This window comes from Epinephelus fuscoguttatus, linkage group LG12, assembly GCF_011397635.1.
Source record: "Epinephelus fuscoguttatus linkage group LG12, E.fuscoguttatus.final_Chr_v1".
Lineage (NCBI taxonomy): Eukaryota > Metazoa > Chordata > Actinopteri > Perciformes > Serranidae > Epinephelus > Epinephelus fuscoguttatus.
The window spans coordinates 3,240,875-3,254,257 of record NC_064763.1 but is presented as its reverse complement, the minus strand read 5'-3'; the positions used below and the strand labels follow the sequence as shown (position 1 = coordinate 3,254,257).

Sequence of the window (13,383 nt, the reverse complement as noted above, 5' to 3'; positions counted from 1 at the left end):
TTCGATAACATCGGCCAGATGTTTGCTTACCTGTCTAGTAGAACACACGCGAGGTCGGCGTCGAATTGTAGTCCTAGATTTTCACGAAGCTCTCTCCATCTCGGAAAGGCCACACCAATATTTATCCTCGATTTAGCTCTCTTCTTATCCCGAATTCTTCTGGGATTGCTTGGTTGACCCGTACGTTTCCGTTTTACCGGCTTGTTTACTGGGACAGCTTCGGTGTCAGAAGGTGCAGCAACCGTCAATGCATAATCATGATCCATGACAAGTTAGCTTAGCCTAGCAACAGTAACATTCATTCTCTGACGTCTCATCCGGTCTGCTTCTTCGTCTGTCCCACTTCCACCATTTCAGAAAGTCTCTGTTAGCAGCTGCAGTGTTGGCCTGGATGAAAGGAGTCTTGCAGAAATTTGGATCTTTACAGGTGAGTTCTTTGTATTTCACTGCTGCGGTTCTCATTGAGCGAGCAAAGTGAGTCTTGGAGGTATGGGCTGTCACAGTGGCTTCTTCGAAGAGGTCAGGGTGAGTGCCCCCAACAGTTTTCCCAAGTGGGCCATCCCAGAGGACAAGGTTTCCAATAGAGCAAACTTTCTGAGGCACCAATTGTCCTTCCTTATGACTTATAAGAAGTTGGACCTCTGTGGGTCTCTTCAGCTCATGGAGTTGAACATCAGGGAAAATCTTTTGCAACTTTTTTGCCGGCACATGTCTATGAATCTCGGCGATGCTGACCAGCCCATAACACACCAGCTGGTGTGCCTTGAGAGTGCCTTTGGGGGTGTTCACATGGATCTTTAACAGGTACTGCTTGGTCTCAACCAAGGCTTTCATCCCACCAACTCCATGGACCACCAGGGTGACGTCTTCACTCCGGAGGTTCAGCTCATCTGCGGCCTTATGCGTGATGTAATTTGTGTCTGAGGCCAAGTCAATCAGAGTTCCGACCTTTTGTCCAGCATTGGCAGTGACATTAAGGAGCATCATGATGACGGGGAACTCCAGCAAGCCACATTCCACCAGTAGTCCATGCTCACTTACTGCGGAGTTACTGCGGAGAGGAACTCCTCCTGAGCCTCTGTGTATCTCCTGCTTCCACCTCCCACTGTGCCAAATTTAACTGACCTTTGGGACCGATTTTTGGTTTCAGCAAAAGGGCAGAGGTAGTAATGGTGCTGGTCTTTGCACTCTGTGTTCTTACACAGAAAAGAGGCAATATCCAATCTCACCATGAACCTCGAGGCACTGACCGCAAGCACCCAGCTGCATCACTGCATTTCTCCTCTCTGAAGGTCTTAAGTTGGTCTTGAATTTCCTGCAGAAATACAGTTTTGTTCTGTGCTTGGTGTCACCACAGATGATGCAGCTTGCTGGTTCACTACTAGCCTTGGCAGTTTGTGTTCTGGCGTGCTTTTGCTGGAACCTGGTCTCTTTCCTGCTGGGCTCTTCGTCTTTTAGCTGGTCCAACTGCTCATATATTGTTTCTTGTGCTCTCAGGAACGTGAGGAGCATGTCAAAGCGGTTCTGGTATTGGACAGCTCTCCCATCAGCAGCAGCATACACCAGCCACTCCTTCTTCAAAGACTCTGGGAGCTTGCTTTCGATAGATTTTGTGACCAGTGGATTTTTCACGGCGTCCACATTGCCAAGCTCATTCAAGTTGTACAGGGCCTTTTCGACAGCCTGTTCCACAATCCTCCTGGGCTGGTGACCTCTAACAGGTTGCATTGCTTGCAGACACTGCTGTTTCCAAAAAGCTGCACTCTGGAACCCGTTTTCAAAACGTTGCGTTTTCAGGCACCCAAAATGCTGCTGTCTTGTAAACGATCGGCCAAAACACAACTGAAGCCACAGCCTACGGCCACAGGGAGTGCCACCACAGAGACCTCGACCCAGATAGACCGGGGTAGACTCCATACATGGTGCAGAGCCTCCCAGTCCTCTGGGCCTGAGGGATCTCCACGACGATGTCCCCGCGGACCGGACACACCTCCCAGTGTGGAGGCCCCCCATGAGTAAACACTGGAGCTAAAAACTGAAAGACTAAAAGGCAACAGGATAGGATAAAACAGGTATGAGATAAAATAATGATAAAGTGCATACAAATTTAAGGATTTAGAAAAAATAAAGATTTAAAGATTAAAAGAAAAAAAAAGATTTAGAAATTTAATAATAATAAAATACATAAAGAATTAAAAAATAAATCATTTAAAGGCATTAGAGATTAAAATAACATATAATAAAAGAATTTAAAGAGTAAAAGAAATCAGTTAAAAGCCAAACTAAAAAGGCGAGTCTTGAGCCTCCTTTTAAAAACATCAACAGTCTCTGCAATCCTGATGCTCTCCGGCAGGCTATTCCATAAGTGAGGGCCATAATGGCTGAATGCAGCCTCCCCGTGGGTTGTAGTTCTAACTTTTGGAATGATTAAAAGGCCGGTGCTGGAGGACTTCAGGATCTGCGGGGGTTGATATGATAAAAGCAGGTCAGATAAATAAGATGGCCCAAGACCGTTAAGACATTTAAAAACTAACAAAAGAACCTTAAAATCGAAAAACACAGGGAACCAATGCAGTGATTTTAAAACCAGTATAATGTGTGCCCACCCTCTGGTCCTCATCAGCACTCATGCGGCTGAGTTTTGGAGTAATTGCAGGTTAGAGACGGTCTTTTTGGGAAGACCTGAGAGCAGGGCATTACAATAATCTAAACGACAAGAGATAAAAGCATGCATCAGCACCTCCGTGATAGCCTGAGAGAGAAACAAGTGGACTCTGGCTATATTCTTAAGATGATAAAAACTTTGTTACATTTTTTATGTGTGGAATAAAACTAAGCTCAGAGTCAAAAATGATGCCTAGGTTCTTCACACAATCTGAAGATTTAAAATCTTGTAGTTTTGGAAAAAGTGTCTCTCTCTTGCCTTCAGGACCAATAATTAAAACCTCTGTTTTGTCCTGGTTGAGCTGTAGGAAATTCACTGCAATCCATGACTTGATATCTAAAATACAGTTTATCAATTGGCCCTGCGTCATCAGGAGACACAGCGATGTACAACTGTGTATCATCTGCGTAACTGTGGAAGCTGATGCCTTGCCTCCTGATGACGTCCCCAAGGGGAAGCATGTATAGATTAAAAAGAATTGGACCTAAAATTGAGCCACTGAGTCAAGTGTTGACTTCAATTTACTGTTAAATTTTTCCTCAATAAAATCACAGGGTGCAGATAAAATTTCAGCAGGAGTGCTCTGTAAAATCTCAATAAAATTTGCAGCCACTTCAGAAGGTAGGTAGCATTTCCTCACCATTCTCACTGGGGCCTGGCTAAAACTGGTGATGTTAAAATACACACAGTGGTCAGGATCAGCCAGGTCAACAACAGAGGACACACCAGTGGAGTAAAGTGTAAAGTGTTATTTAAAGTATGATCTTATATAATATATATATATAATATATATAATTGTTGAAATGTCATTTATCTATGAAAAGTTCGAAGTGAAAATGTGTTGGCTTTGTATCCTTATCCACACCCTTGTGCAAGCAGTATACTTCATAACTACCTACTGTGCATGTCCATAATTGGCTTTTTCTTTACTTTCTCACCAACAGATGCATACTTTGAGGAGAGCACAGATGTTTCTTGCTTTAGGACACAGAACCGAGACATGATTTGTAAAACATGCCAATAGACTGAGTGGCATCTCCGTTTCTTGCGCACTTAAAATAATGAATAAATATTCACGTGTGGGAGCAGTTATAAACAAGGAGACATTGGAGACACAGAGGGTTATGTGATCACCTGATCAGGAGGAACTGAAATGTTAGTACCTGACACTGTTAATTTAAACTCTTTTTTTCTATAATTCATGCTGGCATTCAGAGAGCCCTGTGTCTGCTGTGCTGCTAGACACATATGAAATGTCCAGCTGTCATCAGGCTAGGGGGGTCAACAATGTGACGTATCATGGCGCAGCTAGTTTTCAGTGATTATTTTTTAGAATGCAGCATGTCAACTATGTTTTTAAAATCTGTATATGGTGTTATGCTTGACTTCAGTGTCAGAAACGTTATGTTTTCATGTGATTTGAAGCCTATCCACACTGATTCCAAACAGCTGCTTCTGGCTGCATGTCCCTCTCACATACTGAGAAACAGATTACAAAATACACTGGTAACAGTCAAAGTGGTCCAAAATAAAGGTATGGCTGATGATAAAAAAGTTGCGCTGCATAAGGGGCTGACTTTAATAAGGCAGAATCAATATTTTTGGAAGCCTATGTGGATGTAAAGTATTTCATTTCTACCAAATCATTTCCTGCACGTAGTAGTGCTGAAAGCCTGACAGAACTGAAGAACAGTGTTTTTGCTCAGCAGGTCAGTTTGTAGAATCAATTCTGCTTTTCACATCAATTGTAATTTTATATCAGGGCAGCTGGAATATTAGCACTAAGGGCTTATAAGAAATACTACTTGAAAAAATATTAAATAAAATCTTAACTTTTAGGGTTACAAGAAATAGGACATGAAAACATAACTTGTCAACATGCACTCATTTTCCAATTCAAAATTCAATGGTGGTGCAGTGGTTAGCACTGTCACCTCACCTCACAGCAAGACGGTTTGAGCCCGCTGGATGGGTCCTTTCAGTGTGGAGTTTGCATGTTCAGCCTGTGTAAGCGTGGGTTCTCTCAGCGTTCTCTGGCTTCCTCCCACAGTCCAAAAACATGCAGGTTGTGTTAAAATGGAGACTTTAGATTGTGTGTAAATTTAAATGTGACGGTAACTGGCCGACTGTCCCTATGTGTGGCGATGTGTTTAGAGTGTATTCTGCCTCGCCTCTTGCCCAATGTTGGCTGTGATAGCCCCCCTCCCTGCAACAAGGAGTTACATTTATATAATGGCTGTGTATGAAGAATTATAACATGAATTTAAGTTGTTTTCATTATGGTCATCTGCAGTGTTGCAGTTTGCGATAACATCTATAGGCCAGAAATGAGTAGCACATTTAATAAAGGACTCTGCTGCCTTATGGATTATTGTAATCTTTATTCTAAATCACCCCACAAGGGGAAAAAAAAGTAGGTACAAATAATGGCAACTGCCAGTTACAGACACATTTTTTTAAAATTAAGAAATTACTCCTGCTTTCTCACTGTGTTCATTTTTTCACCTTGCTGGGAGCTGGACTTTTTGGCCCACAGGCCAAACGGACAAGAACAGATAGAAACTTTGTGGACTGTTTGTCTTCAGTATTAAATTGACTCTCTGAGCCTCAACAAGGTTTTCATCAGAAAAAAACATAAGCTCTTTTTAACAATGGAACACTGCTGTGTGGCTTTGGAAAAACAGGAATGAATAATCTAGTCTTAATCCAAATAATCTTATCTAAATAATAGATTAGAGTTTGATCTATTTGAAATAATAGCTAAATCAGTTTGATAGTGGCAGCTAAAATTACTCCAAACCTTTTGTGACCTAGCTGGATTCCTCACTTGGTTTAATAAAAACATAACAAAATGCTAAATTATGATACAAACATAAAATACAATAAAATGTGAAATGATATGCAAAAATGTGCAAAAATTGAGCCTGTAGGCTTGAACTAGGCCATCCACAGTAAAACTGCCGTTTTTCAGTCCATATGAACTAATAACTGTTTTATTAGTCCTGTTTAGTTTTCTTGTTGGGTTAATATTTGTGACACCATGTGAAACAAATAGCAACGAAATGTTTGAACAGTAGAGGTAAAGCTACACATCACCAATCAAGCGTCTGTGCCGCAGACGGGTGGATCCGCTTCTCGTTGGGCTGCATTCAAATGATCGAAAATGATAAAAGCTTCATTTTAGCGTTATCACCCAGACACCCAACAGAGCTACTGCTGTCTGCCGGCCAGCCGGTAATGTTGTACTGGCCAGCCTTACGGAAAGCGCCCTGAATTAACTAATAAAATAGTATTCTGTAAATAGAGTCAAAACACTTTATCCACTTAACGCTGTTAGAGTGAAGTCAGGGAATTTGGGACGCTTTTAGTAGATAGCCAAGACAACCACCTAAAACTCTGAGGACTACCTTAAGTGTTACTTTTAGAACTTGTTGTGGATCTCTGCTATATTCTATAAAGAAAATATGTTGCCAAGTAAAATAATTTAGAAACTTTGGACCTTCAAACACACTGAGAACCCCTACTTCTCTGTGATGACATGTTCAGGTAAAATGGGACAGCTGATAAGATAATATGAAACCTTCATGTTTATTTTTTGAATGCTTAAATCTATTTATCAGTTCAGTCATTAATTTATTCATGTAACCTATGGCTATTCATAAAAAACGTCCATCTTTTCTGCCATACTTCTCCTGTGTTTTTTAGCTGCTTGTTTTGTTGCTGCCATGTTGTCTAGAATAGACTTGTGTGTGTGTGTGTGTGTGTGTGTGTGTGTGTGTGTGTGTGTGTGTGTGTCAGCGTAAGTCATGATGTTAGGCCCTTGGGAGTCTAAAAACCTGCTGGTTTCACTTCAGAATAAATGTTTCATTTTAGCTTAATTTTTTTCCCTATTGTACCTGAATGCATTAAGTACTCACTCAAAATCATTTCCTATAAAAATAAAGTCTTGTGTGAAAATATTTTGATTAGCCTATAAGACAAACGTTTAATAAAATGCAACACCCTACAACATTTTTTGTTGTTATACCCTTATTATTTAAGCGTCAGAATTCTTATTACCAAAATGAGAAAAAGCAACACTTTTCTTTGAAGTTCTGGGACCAGTGATTTTTGACTCTTTGCTCTGCGCAAAAAAGGTTTGTTTCATACCAATAAATATGATTATTTCATTTAAAGATTTGCAGAAGCAATGCAATAACATGTTCGGTGACTGGCTGCTAATATTTAAAAAGCCCAAGATGTAAAACCCTATTTGTCTCATTTTACCTGATGTCACAAATTACCTGACTTCACCACATTTACAGCAGTGTTCCAGAGATCAACGGAAATATGTGACGTGTCTGAACCTGTCTGATATATGTGCCTTTATTTACAGTAACATTTAGGTCTAATGAACACATGGTGAAGTGATAAATGAAGTGCTTCCACGCGCCCCAGAGTGTTGGACTTTCCCAGATCCCGCGGCCCTGCATTATGGATCCTTACTGGGGATTACGGGGCTACAAACTAATCCACCACAAATTGGATCTATGGCATTCTGGATTCCTAAAAAACACACCGTTGGCTTTATGCACATAACATTTCCCAGGCTAATGGAGGGAGTAACTGCGCAGGCCTGTTGCCGCTGAAGCTTTACTGCGTCCCGGACAAAGAGGTGGCTGGACTCTACCGGGTGGCCCGGCCACAGAAGGCCGTGTGTTCACTCTGACTTTATGAGTGATGACAGAGAGGAAAGGCTCTGTTTTTCTGCCCTCTAACCTGCCCCAGTGTAGCTGTATGCGTCCTAATGAAATAATTACCTTGATGAATGAGTGAGGCGTTTAAAGTAGACATCAGCTTTTAATCAGAGTGGGAAAACAACTTCAACACTTCGATGACACCCTAATTAACAAAATTGGTTTAACAGCCCAGAGATTATGATTGAGTGAAGGAGCAAACACTGACTTTTACTACTGCGAGAAGAACCGGAAAAGTAATGATACAAATACAACTATTATTATTAGATTATTATAGTCATCAGAGGAAAGTCTAAATATGGTACAAAGACCTCGACATTTTGTAGCAAGCTCTCTGAGCAAAAACGGCTGGCAAAGTATTTTAACACTCACGTGACATTTTTTTTTTTACTTTTAAAAACGTTTTATTTAGATGACTTGTGTAGCTACAATTAAGAAGCCCGTTGAAAATGGTTTATAAGTTGTAACTTGTGGGCTTGAAAATAGCCTAGTTAATAAATCATTTATTTAAAAATCGATTGACAGTGTGAAGCATCAGTAAATTTTTCATTACTGACGTAATTATTACTCATAACCTTTGCTAAGGATGCCTTTTTAAAAAGTGGTACCAGAAAAGAAGTGTATAAATCTATTTGTCCCCGGTGCACACTTAAACTCTCTCCTCTTCACTACAAACAATTTAAGAGACACAGTGTGGAAACTTATCTGTATTAGTTGGACGTTTATACACACCGAGATCCCGCACGGCTGTCCCTCTGATGGAATCCCTCATTCCTGTACTGAGACGATTACGTTGCATGTATTTTGGAATATATCGAATTAAATGCAATACACTGAATAATAGTCCAATATTTATTACTTTTCATATTGCAGCTCTGATATATTTTTCATAATAATACGATGGGGAAAAGGCTTTGATCCGTGATTTTGTTATAGCTTACTTTCTTACAGAGAATGGCTTTAATTAACTGTAACTATTGTAAATCATATGGAGTGAGTGTTTCTCATGTGTTATGTGTACTACATTAATTTATATAGCCTATGTCACTACTACTACTATTTGTTCGTCTCTTGTTTGTTGTCCTCCGCCCTTAGAATGTGACATTTCAGTGGGCCCTATTTATACAAATAGGCCTATGTTATATGTTAATAATCCTAGTGCCTGTGCGTGCAGCCCTTTGACTGTTCCTACCGTCAGGGAAGACTGCCCTCATCTTGAGGTAACTGCTGGTTAGTCGGATGATGGAGGCCTTGTCAAGCTGGGAGGTGATGGCCGCCGGCAGAGGCAGCAGTTTGGCCAGCTCATAAAACTCTCCGTTCTCTTTTTCTCTCCGCGTCTTCGCTGCGTTCTTGCATTTTTCCTTCATCTCTAGAAGTTTCACATAAAAGATTCTTGCATAAAAGTAAATCTCCGCTGAGATTTTTCCCATAGACTCATGTAGGCTAAAAAACACGGCTGTGTTACTCAGAGATTAAATTTTGCTCATGTTTAAATAAAAAACTTTAAATGACTAGCAGGATTCTGTTATGTGATTCCAAAAAACAGATCGCGCGTTTAGTTTATCCCATCACTCCGATGACCATCCTTTTCAAGCTTTGTTCAACTGCCCAGCTTCACCTGTTCAACCGTACAAGCAGACAAAGTTGCAGAAGCCCAGCCGCTGCACGCCACGTCCACTTCACGGTGTTTTCACGGTGCTGTCAGCTTTCCGCTCATCTATTCATCCATCCAGATATCCACACAGCTCCACGTCCTGCGCTCTGCACATCGCCAGTCTCGTGTGTCGAAAATAGAATAAATAGGCCTAAGCACTGATAGATTTAACACATGCGTGTTGTAACCAAATGTGGAGAGCAGGGCAACAGAACACCACGAACTGAGCTGGGCTGGAAACCTCTCAGACCAGGGCTGCAGTGTCTGTCCGTCCGTCTGTCTCTCCTTGTAGGCGTGTGCGTGCTTGAGAGTGTGGGTGTTTGAGTGTGTCTAAGAACTACCACATGACTCTCCAACATTTGAAACACTATGTTCAACATTATTTACAGCTATACTCAGAAAATTCAAACAAATAAATGCAACAAATAGCTACATACTTCTCGCTATTTACTAAATACTTAGCAAGGATAAGATAAGATTAGATACGATAAGTAAATATAGATCATCCGTTTTTAGGATATAAGAACATTGGTGGCTTAGCCCAGACCTTTTCAGGAAGGTCCAGGCGGATCCCCTACATTTTAGCAAAACCAACAAACAAACGAAAAACTTCTTCCTATTAATTATGAATTGTGTTGTTTAAAATATTAGTAGCCTAGTTGTTAGTAATAAGTATTTGGTAGAAACAGAATACTTTACAACTGCTTTCATTGAAAATTTAATGACTACAGTTTGGAAAAATATTTAAATGTATATTTATGTTGTTACAGTGGTGGAATGTAACTAAGTGTATTATTCAAGTGCAAGTAGAAGATAAGATAAGAAAACTTTATTGTCCATTACATTTACATGAAATGGAGATTTGTCTTTGGCATCTGGCATATAAAATACAGCATGAAACATAAAGCACAATAAATAATGAAGATAAGTAAGTACATCAAAATACATCACAGCATAAAAGCAGCATTAAAAGCAACAGTGATCACAAGCTTGTTGATTATTTTAAGATGTCCCTGTTTAAGATGGTCACAGCGGAGGGCACAAATTAATTTTTGTAGCGGTTCTTCTTCGCTAGAGGGACCACAAGTCTCCTGCCAGATGGCAGCAGCGTGAAAGATGGTTGCAGGGGGTGTGTTGGGTCACTGTAAACTTGAGTAGGCTTTTTTTGCAGTAGCCCATTTAAATAGGTCCTGAAGTTGCATTTGTTTGTGTCCAATTATCTTACTGGCCTAATTAACCTCCTGGGTCAGCTTGTTCCTATCTCTAACCAGGAGGTTTCCCATACCAAGAGACCATGTTCAAGGTGAGAACACTCTCAGTAAGTGACCTGTACACTATTGCCAGGGTGTGTTTACTCGCACTGAAGCTCCTCAGCTTCCTGAGAAGAGAGCGACGTTGCCTAGCCTTTTTGTAAATGCAGTCTGCATTGGGCTGAAAGGTCAGTTTGTCATCAATGACAGTTGACAAATATTTAAACTCAGTGACCTGCTTCACTTCCTGCCCTTTCATGGTAATGGGCCTGAAGACAGGCCATGTGCCAGCCGCTGCCATTGTTCCTCCCAGACACAGCTCCCTGGTCTTACTGACATTATGGTCAAGGAAGCTGCCATCGACCCAGGTGGAAAGGTGGTTGATGTGCTAAGAGTAGCAGGGGCTGTCAACATCCTGTAGGCAGGCAACCAGGGCCATGTCATCGGCATACTTAATAAGTGAGAAGTCTTTACCATTATATCTCAGCTCATTTGTATACAGAGAGACAAAAGAAACACATGTATATAGCCTATATATCAAAAACTGGGGCTATTTATAAAACTTTCTGGGCTGAAGCCTCAGACAAAAATAGTCAAAGGTCCATTTGGAGTGGGTGCTGGATACATATGTATAAAAGTCATGAAAAAAGGAAAAAATGCACAAGGGTCTAGAGCCTTGTGCTCGAAACGTCACAGCGCAAATTAAAAAGCCTTCAGTGGGAGCTGAGACTTGGTGTGCTGAAGCCTCAGACACCCAGACCTAACAACGCCACTGCCATACACTACTAGTCCCACAGCTGGGAAATTTGCAGTGTTAAGAGCAGCAAGGGTGATAATGCAAAAACAAGACGCATCAGTAAAAACAAAAGATTTGATAAATAAGTACACAATAAAAAAGCAACATATAAGACACACTGAATGGTTGAATTCACTTTATTGCACATAGGAAATGTTGATTTCTTTACTCTTAAATGATAGAGTCTCTTGAAGAAGTTCAAACACAAAAATGTGCTCAAAAACTCGATTCAGGAAAAAAAGAAACATTTACTGTGTCATTTTCTCTAAAGGTCCAGTGTGTATGATTTAGGAGATATATTGGCAAAAATCGAATACAATGAAGTAAGTATGCTTAGTTTAGTGTATAATCACCTGAAAATAAGACTCATCTTTTTTATTACCTGAGAATGAGAGACATTCAGGTTTTTGAATTTCACGTTGGTTATGGTAGTTAGCGGCCTCTCTGAAATGAACTGTGCAGAAAAAACACTGATTTTTCTGCAAAATTGCTTTATTCACTGTTTTTACTGGTTTAAATAACCTGGTTTTGTTTGTTTTGGAGAGAAGAGACCTCTGTGGATCATTAAGCTCCTGCTTAAAACCTCTTGAAAATCAGGATCAGACAAAGAGTGAACACACTTAGCAGGTGCTTGTTGCAGACAGGCCAAACAGCATTGGAGAAATAGTGGTTTGTAATGTGAAACTGCTTTTTCAGAGTTTTTACTTGTTTTAATCATGTGATGCATTTGTTTTAGAGAAGAAGAGATCTCTGTGGATAATTTGGCTCCTGATAAAAAAAAAAAACTGAACACTAAAGCAATTCTAACCAGAAGAAGTTTCAGTCGGTTGCAATCTGCAGTCCTCACAGCTAGATGTTCCAAAATCTTACACACTGGACCTTTTATTACAATAAATATATTTAATTGCTGTATTGCTTGTCAATTATCAACTTGGTCATATCATCAGTTTTGCAGCTGTGTATCTTCGACACTAGGGTGGAGAGAGGAGCAGAGCTGTTAACTGATCACCACTTGGGATGAGTTGGATGAGATGGTGGAGGGAGACTGTGGTATAGACCTGCTAAACCCAAACATGCAGGGAGGGTGAACTGGGCTATGTATCCATGGTGTTTGTGGAGGTAGCTGCTCCTAGTTGTGGTCAGAAGGTTATCAGTGAAGCTGAAGAGGGCCTTTCTGGCTTGGCTGGCCCAGGAGTCTTCTGAAACAGTGGACAGGTGGGAGGCCTGATGGCTGCAGCATTGGTGGTTGACTAAGCAGAAACCCAGGTGTGTTCAGGGGGCCAGGAGGTTGTGGACGACTCAGGAAGGGGAAGCAAAGCTCGGCACAGGCTGTGTTCATCAGGGGAGCAAAACTGCTGACTCTAACTAGAGAAATTATCAGGTGATGGAGTCATTGTGCAGGATTCTGTTTTCTAAAAAGGGGGACTGCAGGATGTTCCCAGGGTATCACACAGCTAATTTTCCTCAGGAGAAGGTCATGCCAGGGTACTTGACAGGAGGCTCAGATTCAGAAGGAGCAGTGTGGATTCTGTTCTGGTCACGCAACAGTGGACCAGCTCTTCACCCTTGCAGGTTAGTTGAGGGGTCATGGGACTTTGGTCCTTATATTATAAGAGTAAGCGCTGTGTCTGTATTCAGGAAATGAAACAGGTTTTCAAAGAGTTTTTTTTTTGAGTATTGGGCTCTGACAGGGTTTTCCTTTATCACTCATCTCTTCTCTGCTCTTTGTAGATGATGCAGTTCTATTGGCTTCATCAGACCATAATCTCCACCACCCAGTGGTGCAGTTTGCAGCACCTCCAAGGCTAAGGCCATGGTTGTCTGCCAGTAAAAAGTGGATGTCTTTCTTCCAGGTTGGGAGTGAATTGCTCCCCCTAATGAAGGAATTCAATTATCAGTGATTTTTCTGCCATAAACTTCCCTGAAGGAGGGCACCTAAAAAGGTCAGGTTCTCAAAACTGCAGTACACTTTGGGAATTTGTTTTGGTCTTACAAAGTGAGGCAGACATCACCTCTACATCAAAGAGTACACTTAAAACTTTCTTCTTTGATCATGCTTATAGTCAGGGCTGGCTGAGGCTTGCCTTCGACCAGCCCCTAGTAAGGCTGATAGAGACCTAGTCTGCAGGGGGACCTCCTATGATATACTGAGGTCCTCTCTCCTTCTCTCTTTCTTCAGTTGCAAACATTCATGTCCCACTGATGCATGTTACTAACTTGACTTCTCCCCTGGAGCCTTTGTGCTGCCTTGTCTCACAGGTTCTCACAAATTGCGGCAAACT

General features: G+C 41.1%; 1 protein-coding gene across 1 annotated transcript in view; it reads right to left on the bottom strand.

The window, feature by feature from the left end:
* sim2 (SIM bHLH transcription factor 2) overlaps positions 1-9,131 on the bottom strand; it is a 52,285-nt gene extending 43,154 nt beyond the window's left edge. The window contains exons 1-2 of the mRNA XM_049591521.1: positions 9,020-9,131; positions 8,594-8,770 (exon numbers count right to left, since the gene is read on the bottom strand). Coding sequence (XP_049447478.1) covers positions 8,594-8,768 — 175 coding nt within the window. The 5' untranslated portion in view covers positions 8,769-8,770; positions 9,020-9,131. The remainder of the gene's footprint in view (positions 1-8,593; positions 8,771-9,019) is intronic.
* Between the last annotated feature and the right edge of the window lie 4,252 nt (positions 9,132-13,383).